General features: G+C 47.8%; 1 protein-coding gene across 2 annotated transcripts in view; it reads left to right on the top strand.

The window, feature by feature from the left end:
- Positions 1-13831, top strand: part of LOC142049640 (zinc finger and BTB domain-containing protein 5-like) — a 41407-nt gene extending 27576 nt beyond the window's left edge. For both annotated transcript variants that reach the window (XM_075077519.1, XM_075077518.1), the window contains exon 2: positions 10521-13831. In XM_075077519.1, the coding sequence (XP_074933620.1) occupies positions 10525-12543 (2019 nt within the window). In that variant the 5' untranslated portion in view covers positions 10521-10524 and the 3' untranslated portion in view covers positions 12544-13831. The remainder of the gene's footprint in view (positions 1-10520) is intronic.
- The last annotated feature ends 220 nt before the right edge of the window (positions 13832-14051 follow it).

The raw sequence follows: 14051 nt of genomic DNA, 5'->3' as shown, positions 1-14051 counted from the left end.
TGTGGTACACCCTCTCGTTTCATGGACATGACTAATTTATACACGTATAAGGAGTCTGTGCACACATTGATATGCCGATCTATATCCTTTCGCAGGGCCATCTCTAGCGCTTTCGCCTCCAGCCACTGCACACTTTTACCCTGCTCCTCATACGTCTGGCGCATCCAACTATTCTCTTGTTTCCACACTACTGCCGCTCTGTTCGTCTTCGAGGAAGCGTCTGTGAAATATGTTGGTCCTGGGTGAGGGGTATCCAAAACTCTACTATCCACACGTAAATCCACCACTTGGGCTGTCTCGGCCCACCTCTGTACCGTGCCTGTGACGATTTTCCCTGGGTATGAGTGTACTGCCAATTGTATATCCTCTTCACTCTCTACCACCTTCCGCCGTTTCTCCCCATTCCACGGCACTGTCAGCTTATCTGGCTCCTTCCCAAAGATTCCCTTGCTTTCCCGTCGCAGACGCCAAATCATTCCCCCGGCTATCTTGACTTTTGTGGAGAACGCATCCTTGGGAACCTTCTGATATACCCATCGCAGTGGTTTTTCTTCCCCCGCCCGTATTTGATATAGCAATCCTGATCCTCCACCGGCGGTCAGAATCCAACCTGTGATTAATTCCTCCTGAGGGTCCCACCGCCATACTCCTTCCTTTTGCATTCGACGTTCTATCATCTGCAACTGCTGGACTGCCTCGGCGTCTAAACTCCTGGGCTCCCATGGGTCGGTCCCTTTCAGCAATGCATAGAAAGGTTGCATCTCCTCACCGGTGATGCGCACAAACATCCGCAACCACTGCAGTGCTCCTACCAGCTTCTGTACATCGTGTAAATTTTTAACCTTAGGTGTAAGTTTAATAGGCTGAGCTTGTATGCAATCCCCTTCTATTCTAGCACCCAGAAATCCACACACTGGTCCTCGCTGTACCTTTGCCTCAGCTACCTTGAGGCCCTGTCCCGCAAGGCCCCTTTGGGTGTCTGAAGAGACTTGTTCACACAACGCCTCGGTGGGTGCAGCTATGAGGACGTCATCCATGTAGTGGATCATGTAGATTCTCTCCTGATACTGTTGCCTTACTTGCTGCAATGCAGAAGCCACATACCTCTGGCAGATCGCTGGAGAATTTTTCATCCCCTGCGGAAGTACTGTCCACTGCCATCTACTACCTGGTTCTGCGCGGTTCACCGCGGGCAGAGTAAAGGCAAATCTCTTTCTATCATCTGGATGTAGCGGAATACTGAAGAAGCAGTCTTTGATATCTAAAACAATGACTCGCCATCCTTTCGGGACAGCACTCAGATCTGGCAGGCCAGGTTGGAGAGGCCCCATGTCCTCCATTTGCTGATTTACTGCTCTAAGGTCATGCAGCATCCTCCATTGGTTTTTATCTTTCTTTTTTACAGCAAATATAGGGGTGTTCCAGGGGCTCATCGAGGGCTCTAGGTGCCCTGCTTCGTGCTCTTGTTTTACTATTACTCTTACAGCCTCTGTTTTCTCTGTTGTCAGGGGCCACTGCTCCACCCAGACGGGCTGTTCGGTTTTCCACACTAACTTGCGCTGACGAAGCCCCTCTAAGGCAGTGGCCCTTATGCTAAATTTTTCAACCCGATCCCCATCTGGGCAAGGGCGTCTCGCCCCAACAAGGGGCTTGCTACCCCATCTGCTACTAGTATGGTCACTACGGCCGTGAGGAGCTTCCCTGCCTCCTCGTCCATGACTTCGAGTTTCACAGGGCAAGTACTAGTCCTCGTCTGTTGTTCTCCTCCTACCCCTATTATACGTTTTCACATGGCAAGGGGCCAAGTTGGTGGCCACCGTTCGAGTGGCATCACTGTGACATCCGCCCTGGTATCCACTAACATTCCCAGGCATATCCGTGCCGGGCAACTCGGCTCTTGCGGGGTAATCATCACTGCTGCCATGGGTCTCTCGTCACAGCCTATGACCAAGGCCACGCGGGGGCTGTAACCTGCAAATCTTGCTGGTTCTGCTCCCCTGCCTGAAGTTTCACTCCCCCTTGGCCCGCTATGGTGGGCCAAGCTCCTGGCACTGGCACCATGATGGGGGCCATTTGACTCACAGGAGGCACGAATCCCCCTCGCTTCGCCCTCCTTTGGCCGTTTCCCGGCTTTGTGGCTGGACAATCTCTTGCCAGGTGTCCTGGCTTCCCACACACCCAGCACCTCCCTACTGGGCGCGCTCCTCCTCCATTACGTCCTCCCCTTTCCGCTAGCGGGCACCCAGCTTTAAAGTGCCCTAGCCGTCCACACAAGTGACATCTCGGCCCCACCCTGGCCACTTGCACCAGCACCCTTTCTTCGCTTCCACAGTCAGGGTTCTGGCAGACGTGCGCTCCCGCACCGCCATGCTGATTCAACGCCTCCTGGCGCAAGACATGCCTAATGGTTTGACCCAACGGCGCCCCTACCGCCAGGGTGCAGAGGATATCTTGTGTTTGCGGATTTGCTTGATTTCGGAGGCAATCCATAAGGACTGCCTCCTTGGCTGCTGGTGGCAATTCTGATTCTATAATAGCCTTCTGCAACCTGTCACAAAACGTTGTAAATGGCTCTGCTAGTCCTTGCTGTATCTTTTGCCAAGGTTCTGCTTTTTTCTCATACCTGCCCACTTCGCTATACGCTTTGAGGGAACTCTCCGTTACCGCTTGCAGCTCCCTGCCCCTTAATTCTGCTGCTTGCAACTGCGGGGTTTCCAGTCCTTGACTTCTGCCAGTGAGCTGGTCAAGGGTGGTCCCTCTCAGCGGGTGGCCCGGAACTGCCGCCGCTTGCTGTACGAGGGCATGGCAGGCACTGTGCATTGCCTCCTTCCAATGTATGTACATTGTGGGAGCCAATATTGCTTTCGCCAACTGCTTAGCATCAGAGGGGGTCAACGGCGCTGCATGCGCAGCGTCCAGCAGCAATCCTACTCCTTCGTCTTTCAGCCCCTTTTCTCTAATTTCTCGCCATAAACTTCGCACTAGCTTGGCATCTATCGGCGTCCACTCCACCCCTCCTCCTGGAGCTAGTCGGACAGGGAAGATCCCGGGCATCTCTATCCTTACTCCATCGAGGCTACAATCTCTAGCTATCAGCCGCCAGTTAGGTAACTCGACTGACTGTCGCTGGGGCGCACCCTTCGTTAAGAGTCCTGTCTGCCGCCGAGTTACTTCCCCTAGTGCGCGCATAACCTGCTGCAGCTGCCGCAGCATGTCCTCCGCGGACCCCTCCGGAGCTGCAGCGCTCCGGCCCTCCCCTTTTGGCGGTCCCTCTCCTCCCTCCTTCTGATTGGTCCTCCGAGTCCCTGCTGCCTTATGCCTCTTTTTTGCGCGCTGCAGGCAATCTGCCCCCTCTTCCCACATGTGGGCATCGGTTTCTCCCCCAACTTCTGATTCGCTGCTACTCGAGGTTGTTCTATACCCATCCTGTCCTCCCCTCCAGGCACCCCAATCCCCCTCCTCGTCCGACTCCCATCTCAAGGGTTGCCCCGGGAGCCAGTCTCGAGGGTCGGGCAGAGGGCGGTGCCGCTGCCGGCGCGGCTTCCGGCGCTGGTCATCTTTCTCCTTCCGCTCCGTCACTCCCGCTGCGTCCACTGCCACGTCCCCCTCCTCGCGCGCAAGTACCCGCGCCTGTGCCAAATCGTCCCAGGGGTATGCGGGGGGTGGGGGCATTCCAAGGGTCCTGCTTGCTCAACAGGGAACACCGCCGCTTCCCGATCCACCTCCTTGGGAGCCTCAGACTGAGTAGCTGGCCAGGCTACTCTGTCCGAACTCTCCGCTTCTTCCCCATCCCCCGCGATGCTTGCCCCTGTCTGCGTCCCCACTGCTGATCCTGGGTCTATTTCCGGGCTACTGTCGCCTGTAGCACCGTGCAGGCACCGCCGCGCCTGCCGCCACGTCTCCTGATCATCCCGAGCTTTCAATAGTAATCGGTGTATTTTTCCCCAGAGCTGTATGTACTGGGTTTTTCCCATCATAGCCCTTTCGGCTAACTCCTCTTTAATTCTCACCCACTTATCCTTAGTAAATATGTCTGTGGGACTCCGTATGAGCCCCTGCGTAATCATCCATTGGATGGCCTTTGAGGTAGGCGCCTTCGATATCGAAGTACCATATTCCTTCCCCAATCCCTTCAGTACCTTTACGACTGATTCTATGGCGCGCCCGCCGACCTGCGGCTCCCCGTCCCGCCCCTGCGTGCCTCAAGCTATCTTTTCCCCCCGGCGAACTTGCCATGCCGCCCCGCCGATCACGTCGGGGTCACCACTTGTAGCTGTACGCTTCTATGGGAGAACTTATCTTGGGCCGCATATCTCCGGGACACAGGGCTCTACCCACCCTGGGGACAGTGATGCACAGACATCAATATGATGGATACAAAATGTCCGTTTATTTAGCTGCGTCACACGCTTATATAGCTCTTGAGCTTCCTGTTCCTGCCACTCCTATGGGGAGGAGTCTATCTTTCCGTCACAGCCCGTGATCTTCCGGTCGCCGATCCCTGTCTACTCCCCTACACCACACTATCCAATACATCCTCATTAACCACCCCCCCCTTCCAATCCTTTGATATATACACTGATATCATTCCCTTAGTCTATGGGTCAGCCCTGTAAAATGTCCATAAAATGTCAACTGAATTAATTTAGTCCATGACTTTGGGCTCCATCTGTTATGGGGGTCACTCAGGAAAGGAGAGGTGGTGTGTTGTGTCGGATTGTTGCACACTGAAGCCACCTCAAGTTGCATCACCACTGCACATGCCTGGTTCCTCATGAGATTGAGTCTTCACTGGTTTGGGTGAGTCCTGCTATAATACCTTTGACATATGGGAGCCACAGCAACGGCGACATACAGCATCATATAACACTGGCATCATGCAGCAATGGCATCATGCAACTCAAATCATGGGTTATTTTCACCCAAGATTAAATCTCCTTGAGGTACACATGAGACTTCCCCATCCTTCTGCATTACCCACCAAGTAATCAGGCAAGCAAGGGAAGAGACCAGCATGGCTGAATCGAGACATGCTGTTCAAACTAAAGAGCAAGAGGGAACTGCACAGGCAGTGGAAGCAGGGACAGGTATCCTGGGAAGAGTATAGGGACGCTGCCCAGTTGTGTAGGGATGGGGTCAGGAGGGCCAAGGCGTGTCTGGAGCTGAATGTGGCAAGGGATGCAAAGAATAACAAGAAGGGCTTCTACAGGTACATCAACAAGAAAAGGAAAGCCAAAGAAAGCGTACCTCCCCGATGAACAAGAATGGTGGCCTAGTATCAACAGCAGATGAGGAGAAGGCTGAGGTACTCAACAACTGTTTTGCCTCAGTGTTCACTGGTAATGTCTCTCCTCACCCCTCCTGGGTCGATGGACTGCAGGATGGAGACCAGGGAGATAAAGCCCCTCCCACTGTAAGGGAAGATCAGGTTCATGACCGCCTGAGGAACCTGGATATACACAAGTCTATGGGACCTGATGAGGTACATCCCAGAGGCCTGAGGGAACTGGCTGATGTAGTCGCTAAGCCACTCTCCATGATATTTGAAAAGTCATGGCAGTCAGGTGAAGTCCCTGGGGACTGGAAAAAGGGAAACATTGTGCCCATCTTTATAAAGGGTAGAAAGAAGGACCCGGGGAACTACCGACCTGTCAGCCTCACCTCTGTGCCAGGGAAGATCATGGAACAGATCCTCCGAGAAGCTATGCTAAGGCACATGGAGGACAGGGAGGTGATCTGAGGCAGCCAGCATGGCTTCACCAAGGGCGAGTCCTGCCTGACCAACCTCGTGGCCTTCTATGATGGAGTGACTACATCAGTGGACAAGGGAAGGGCTACGGATGTCATCTATCTGGACTTCTGTAAGGCCTTTGACACGGTCCCCCCCCAGCATCCTTCTCTCTAAGCTGGAGAGATACAGATTTGATGGGTGGACTGTTCGGTGGATAAGGAACTGGCTGGATGGTCGCAGCCAGAGGGTAGTGGTCAATGGATCAATGTCCAGATGGAGACCGGTGATGAGTGGTGTCCCTCAGGTGTCCGTACTGTGACCAGTACTATTTAATATCTTCATCAATGACATAGACAGTGGGATCGCGTGCACCCTCAGCAAGTTTGCAGATGACACCAAGCTGAGTGTTGCAGTTGACACACTAGAAGGACGGGATGTCATCCAGAGAGACCTAGACGGGCTGGAGAGGTGGGCCTGTGAGAACCTCATGAGGTTCAACAAGGCCAAGTGCAAGGTCCTGCACCTGGGTTGGGGCAACCCCTGATATTAGTACAGGCTGGGGGATGAAGGGATTGAGAGCAGCCCTGCAGAGAAGGACTTGGGGCTACTGGTGTTGAGGGCTCTAGAGCTGTACACAGTCCTCCAAGGTGGGGTCTCACCAGGGTGGAGTAGAGGGGCAGAATCACCTCCTGCGCAGATAGAACCACAGGGTGGCATGTGGTGTGTGCACCACCCTTTCCCTTGAGAAGAAGTGTGGCTCTTAATAACTGAGTTACTTGTTGGTATGGGGAAGGAAGAAGATATATTCTCTTTGAATTGCTGGAACTGTTGGAACAGTCTCTCCACAGCCAAGATGCAGGCCTGTAGAGAGGAAGAGAGATTCTCTTTGAATTGCTGGAGTTGGCTAGCCAATCCAGACACAGTTGGTGCCTCCATATCTGTCCAGGTCATGATCACCAGGGTGTTGGCATATGATGTCAGTGCTCTTTCTACAAACTTTTGCCACATGGACCGCATGCATCGGATTTCATCCGGGTCTTTGGATGCTTGGTTATTGACTTGGTTGCTATAGATCACCTCCACCACTGCTAATTCCCTCAGATACTGGATACCTCCCACAATGATGGTCCACTTGGGTCGGTAATTTACAAAATCTTCCTTGAAGGGTTACCTTTCCTTCACTCTTGACAGGAGGTGCCTCCAGAGGCTGAAGACTGTTGCCCCTTTTCCAATCCCTTTGTCAATGGCCTTATCCCTAGCAAAAGATCCCAGCTGCCAGGCTTCCTTACCCTCTGTTTCCTGACTATTGGCCACAATATCCCAGCATCAGAGCAACGAGCTGATAATTTGCTCACCTGGATGACAGCTGAAATCTTTTTGCTTATCTTGCAGCTGACTCAGGGATAGGGATCAGGTAGTTTCTGACTCGTTTATGAGTTCAGTTTCTTCCCCCTCCTGTTCTTGTGTCTGCTCTGCTGCAGAATAGGCTGCCCCTTCTGATTCCCCTCTTAGGAGAAGCTTCTTTCTCCCTTACTAAACGGGTTGACTTCTGCTTTCATTGTTTCTTCTTGATTATAGGGGCAACAGATATAGTTGAGGGCTGGGTCTCTGGTTCAGCCACGGTGTCTGTTTGTATGTCTTCACATCCAGAGACCCTCTCTCCTCCTTGAGGGTGCTGAATAGTGCTGAATAGTGCTCGGTAGGCATAGGCCAGGCCCCAGCACAGTGAAAGAAGTTGTATCTCTTTGGCATAGCCAGGGCATCCCGTTTTCAAACATTCTATCACTTCATCAGGATCTCACGCTTGTTCAGGGGTGAAGTTCCAGACCATCAGTGACAACCATTCTAGGAACCTGCCCATATTCTCCCACACGCCTTGCCACCCATAACCACACTGCTTCGGGGCATATCCCTGGGTGATGTTCCTAAATAGTTGGTTAACCTTAGAAAAAGCCAAAAAATATTCTTGAGAAGTACCTATAGGAGTATTTTGGTTACCCAAGGATGTTCAAGATATACTGAGTGGTACTGGTGGATGAGAAGCTGGACATGAGCCAACAATGTGCGCTTGCAGCCCAGAAAGCCAACCGTATCCTGGGCTGCATCAAAAGAAGCGTGGCCAGCAGTTTGAGGGAGGTGATTCTGCCCCTCTACTCCACTCTGGTGAGACCCCACCTGGAGTACTGCATCCAGCTCTGGAGCCCTCAACAGAGCAAGGACATGGAACTGTTGGAGCGGGTCTAGAGGAGGGCCACAAAAATCATCTGAGGGCTGGAGCACCTCACCTATGAGGACAGGCTGAGAGAGTTGGGCTTGTTCAGCCTGGAGAAGAGAAGGCTGCGGGGAGACCTTATTGCGGCCTTCCAGTACTTAAAGGGGGACTACAGGAAAGATGGGGGCAATCTCTTTAGCAAGGCCTGTTTGTGACAGGACAAGGGGGAATGGGTTTAAACTAAAGGAGGGTAGATTTAGACTGGCTATAAGGAAGAAGTTTTTTTACAATGAGGGTGGTGAAACACTGGAACAGGTTGCCCAGAGAGGTGGTAGATGCCCCATCCCTTGAAACATTCAAGGTCAGGTTGGACAGGGCTCTGAGCGACCTGATCTAGTTGAAGCTGTCCCTGCTCACTGCAGGGGGGTTGGACTAGATGACCTCTAAAGGTCCCTTCCAACCTAAACCATTCTATGATTCTTTGACTCTGAGTACACCCAGGTCCTTGAGCAAAAGTAATCCCATGAATGAGTTTGCCTTTTCTGAAGGAAGAAGTAACACAAATTTTCCCAGCCAGTTCCTTATGTGTACTATGGGGCCCTTATCTCCTTCCAGTGTACATAGGGGTTTCATTTGGGCAGGGTCAGGTTGATGGGCAGATCCTCTAATGTTAACTAGCCAAGTAGCTTCTGCAAAATTTGTATCCCAGTGCTTGAATCTCCCAGCACCTATTGCTCTCAGTGTAGTTTTTAACAGTCCATTTTATCATTCGATTTTCCCAGAGGCTGGTGCATGATACACCCAGTCAGTGCCAAGCTCCTTGGCCCAGGTGTTTATGAGGTTGCTTTGGAAAATGAGTCCTGTTGTCTGACTCAATTATTTCTGGGGTGCCATGTCGCCATAAAACTTGTTTTTCAAAGCTCCGGATAGTGTTTCGGGAAGCGACATGGGTCACGCGGTATGTTTCCAACCATCCAGTAGTCACTTCCACTATTGTAAGCATGTGGTTCTTGCCATGGCAGGTTCGTGGCAGTGTGATATAATCAATCTGCCAGGCTTCCCCATATTTATATTTCAGCCATTGTCCTCTATACCTTCTTTCCTGAACTTGTTGTCTGCATAGTTGTTTCTCTCACATATTCTCACTCCTTTGCACAGCAGTTTTTTTACCCTTTCTTAAATATGTTATCACAGAGGTGGTACGAAAGTCACTGATTGGCTCAGCTTTGGCCATCAGCAGGTCCGTTTTGGAGCCGGCTGAAACTAGCTCTGTCTGACATGGGGGCAGCTTCTTTCATCTTCTCACAGAAACCACCGCTGCACCACCACCACCACCCCCCCACTACCAAAACCTTTCACATAAACCCAGAAAGGTTATATTTCTATCTGGAGTTCTGTATGCAAATTATGTTTGTAGTTCATGGTTGCACACATATGAAAATAATCACTCTATTTTAAAAGTTCTTATGCAGAAGGCAGATATTTGAATAAAGTTGTTTGTTGTGTAACAGATAGCAATTGACTCCTTGTATACTCTTGAAGATGAAGCTAGACCAATTCAGACTAGAGTTAAAGCTCAAATTTTTCAACATGAGGAACAATTTATCAAAGACCGTGTTGGCTTCTTCATAATTAGAACTTTTTTAATCAGTATTGGATGGTTTACTGAAGAGGTGTTTTAGTTTGAACAGGAATTAACAGGAAACACATTGTGTTAGTCAGCTCACAGTAGAGCATCCTGTGGCATGTTATCATGGTTTAGCCCCAGTCAGCAACTAAGTACCACACAGCTCACTCCCCCCACCCCAGTGGGATGGGGGAGAGTATCGGAAGAGCGAAAGTAAGAAAACTCATGGGTTGAGATAAGAACAGTTTAATAATTAAAATAGAATTGTAATAGTAAAAGCAATAATAATATAATGAAAATAATGAGAGAGAGAGAGAGAGAGGAGAGAGAGAGAGAGAGGGGTAAAACCTGGAGGGGGGGTGTAACCAACAAGCAATGCAGCTGCTCACCACCTGCTGACCAATGCTGCCAGTCCCCAAGCCATGATTGCTGCTTCCCTTGGCTAACTCCCCCCATTTAATATACTGAGCATGACATCATAAGGTATGGAATATCTCTTTGGCCAGTTTAGATCATCTGTCTTGGCTGTGCCCCCTCCCCTCCTGGCTTCTTGTGCACCTGGCAGAGCATGGGAAGCTGGAAAAGTCCTTGACTAGTGTAAGCACTACTTAGCAACAACTAAAACATCTGTGTGTTATCAATATTATTCTCATACTAAATCCAAAGCAGAGCAATATACCAGCTACAGTGAAGAAAATTAACTCTATCCCAGCCAAAACCATGACACATGTTCAAAGTGGTGTTAGCTATTGTTAACTCCATAACAGATTCTGGTTTGGGCTTTTTTTTGTTTGGTTTTGTGTTCCTTCACAGGATTGCCAGCATGAGTATAATATCAATATGGTAGTGGGAAATTAATTTAAGTACTTTGTCTCTTAGCCATAATTTTTGTCTTTTTTTTAAACTTCATCCTTTTTTAGCATTATAGCTTCTTCTGCTTTATTTTATAGAATAATGGATTTTCCAGGACACTTCGAGCAAGTCTTTCAGCAGCTAAACTACCAGAGGCTTCATGGCCAACTTTGTGATTGTGTCATTGTGGTAGGAAACAGACATTTCAAAGCCCATCGTTCTGTTCTGGCAGCATGTAGCACACACTTCCGAGCTCTCTTTACTGTAGTAGAGGGTGATCAAACTATGAACATGATTCAGCTGGACAGTGAAGTGGTGACAGCAGAAGCTTTTGCTGCCCTGATTGATATGATGTACACTTCTACACTAATGCTTGGGGAGAGCAATGTAATGGATGTCTTGCTAGCTGCTTCTCACCTACATTTGAACTCTGTTGTTAAAGCATGTAAACACTACCTTACTACCAGGACACTACCAATGTCTCCACCTAGTGATAGAGTTCAGGAACAAAATGCACGCATCCAAAGGTCTTTCATGCTTCAGCAGCTTGGACTGAGCATTGTGAGCTCTGCATTAAATTCCAGTCAGAGCACAGAGGAACAACTAAATACCATGAGCTCATCGACGAGAAGTAACATAGAACAATGTACTACCTTTCCTATCCGGCGTCTCCACAAGCGTAAACAGTCTTCTGATGATCGGGCCAGACAGCGAATCAGACCTACCATAGATGAGTCCATTTCAGATGTTACTCCAGAGAGCAGGCAGTCAGCAGTTCATTCACGAGAAGATTTTTTTTCACCAGATTCACTGAAGAATGTGGACAATTCTAAGGCTGATGCTGTTATTGATAAGCAAGAGGATAATACTATTGTGTTTGAACAATCTTTTGGTGCTCAAGAAGATGCTCAAGTACCCAGCCAGTCAGACAACAGTGGAGGAAACATTTCACAGATATCCATCTCATCTCAGGTAATACAAGTAGAAGCCAGTTTTGATCAGGAAGCTACTTCTGAAAAATCCAACTTCTCATGCAAAAATCCAGAGGTCAGTCTAAATGAAAAAGAACACACGGGGGTGGTGGTTAAATCTGAGCCTTTGAGTTCCCCAGAGCCTCAAGATGAAGTGAGTGATGCCACTTCTCAAGCAGAAGGCAGTGAGTCTGTTGAAGTGGGAGGAGGAATGGTGAGTGCAGAGAAGATAGAATTGAGTCCTGAAAGCAGTGATCGTAGCTTTTCTGACCCACAGTCCAGTACTGATAGGGTGGGAGACATCCATATTATGGAAGTGTCAAATAACCTGGAACACAAGTCCACTTTCAGTATCTCAAATTTTCTGAATAAAAGCAGAGGTGGTAACTTTGGTGCAAGTCAAAATAGCAATGATAACATTCCAAATACAAGGGACTGCAGAATGGATGGTGATGCCTCTTACCTATTGAGTTCAGAGTCTGGGCCTGCTAGGAATCATTCCTCTGTTACAGTTTGTCATGTAGAGAATCCATTCAGTGAGTCTGCAGACTCTCATTTTGTTAGACCAATGCAGGATGCCATGGCTCTTCCGTGTGTACAGACTTCTGGGTACAGGGCTGCAGAACAATTTGGTATGGCTTTTCCAAGGTCAGGCTTGGGCCTGCACTCTTCATCAAGGACAGTAATGGGATCTGTAAGAGGTGGAGCTAGTAGCTTTCCTGGCTATCGTCGCATAGCCCCCAAAATGCCTGTTGTGACCTCTGTCAGAAGCTCCCAGCTACAAGATAACACTTCCAGTTCCCAGCTGTTAATCAATGGGACCACTTTTGAAAATGGACATCCTTCACAACCTGGTCCACCACAGTTGACAAGGGCATCTGCAGATGTTCTTTCAAAATGTAAGAAGGCCTTATCTGAACATAATGTCTTGGTTGTTGAAGGTGCTCGTAAATATGCCTGTAAGATCTGCTGCAAGACTTTTTTGACCCTAACAGACTGTAAGAAGCACATTCGTGTGCATACAGGAGAAAAGCCTTATGCCTGTTTAAAGTGTGGCAAACGGTTCAGCCAGTCCAGCCATCTATATAAACATTCCAAAACAACCTGTCTGAGATGGCAGAGCAGCAATCTACCTAGCACTTTGCTTTAATCTCCCCCACTCCCTAGCCCCATGGGAATGCTAATACAAACTTTTAAGACTGGAGTATTTCAGGAACACTAATATTCTTTTGTTCAAGGCTGAAGGTTAAGAAGCTGCCCTTGTAGATTACTGAATGCTTGCATGTGATTGTGCTGCATTGACAAAAGTCTTGGTTCTGTAAATTGGTGATAATACCATATTTACCTCACAGGGTTGTTGTGAGACTTAAACAACTGTTAATGAACTGCTTTGAGATTTTCAAAAGGAGGCACTGTAGACAGGTTAAGAGTTATTGTTAAATACATGCAGATCTTTGGGTTCCCTAAAACCAAGTAATTCCATTGTTGGGCAGACAGGTGGGGGTTGAGTGAGAATATAGTTAACTCCTAATTATATTGGAGTAGTATGTTTCAAGAATGAAAAACTGAAGGGCAAATAATTGGGGGGGGAGATTTTGTAAAATTCTGAAAACATGTAAATAAATGACCCATAACATAAGTTGGTAAGTTGTGTATGAACAGTAATGCAAGGAGATCTTTACAGTAACTAATGCAGATTGCATATTCTTAAAAGAAAACCAACCTTGGCTGCACCTGTCTGCCATAAAATGCTTTAAAATGTTAATTATGAAAGTAGTTTTAGGGTTCTGAATGCGTTTTTGGTTGTTTTGCAGTAAAGGACAGTGTGTAATGAAGGTACTTAAAATCAGTCCACAACAAGTAACTTCTGGACTGTTAGATGTGTATATAAATACTTTGAATACAGCAAGATCTGGTTGTTTCACCACTTTTTCTGTAAAATCTTGTATTGAGTAATAAGTGAAATACTGCTTCTTGTTTGTGCTATTCTTAGCAATATTTTAACCAACTTGTATTTCATATGTTTAAATTTCATAGGCATGGAAGCCTGAAACGAGCTTGTCTATATCTACTTTGGTTTTTTTTAAATGAGAGATGATTTGTGGTGGCTCTTTTTACTGGGTAAGGTAGTTTCTTACTCCAGATGCAAATAGTGAATCTGATTCACATTATTGTGTAAGCATATTATCGTTTCCTCATTTTATCTTCAGGCTTTAATTTCCTCTTCCATATACTTACTGTCCTTCCTAACTATATATTGTCCCTCAGATCAATGTCAGGAATGATCCTCACTTGCCATATTTATGGATGTCTCTGTATAAAATGTAGCTATCAACACCAATCCTTCAGTTTAGAGTAGTATCATAAATGTACTTTTTCATATAACTAAAAATCTAGCATTAATTTCATTAAAAAGATAGCATTATACACTTTGTAAAGCAGAAGTTCAGTGATCTTTATTCTTCAGGTGAATCTCATAGATTGTGTTTTAATTTCCTCTTCTTAGAAACCACTGTAACTAATAATGTTTTCAGGGGTTTTTTGGTTTTGTTTTTTTGTTACAGATGCCCATGAACTAACTATTGCTTTTCAATATATTAGGTTTCGAAATAAATTTTGGAGTACTTATACTGATAAATGTTACCCTGCTATGTGGGA

Source organism: Phalacrocorax aristotelis, chromosome W, assembly GCF_949628215.1.
Source record: "Phalacrocorax aristotelis chromosome W, bGulAri2.1, whole genome shotgun sequence".
In the NCBI taxonomy this organism is placed as follows: Eukaryota; Metazoa; Chordata; class Aves; order Suliformes; family Phalacrocoracidae; genus Phalacrocorax; species Phalacrocorax aristotelis.
This window is presented reverse-complemented; position numbering and strand designations above follow the sequence as displayed.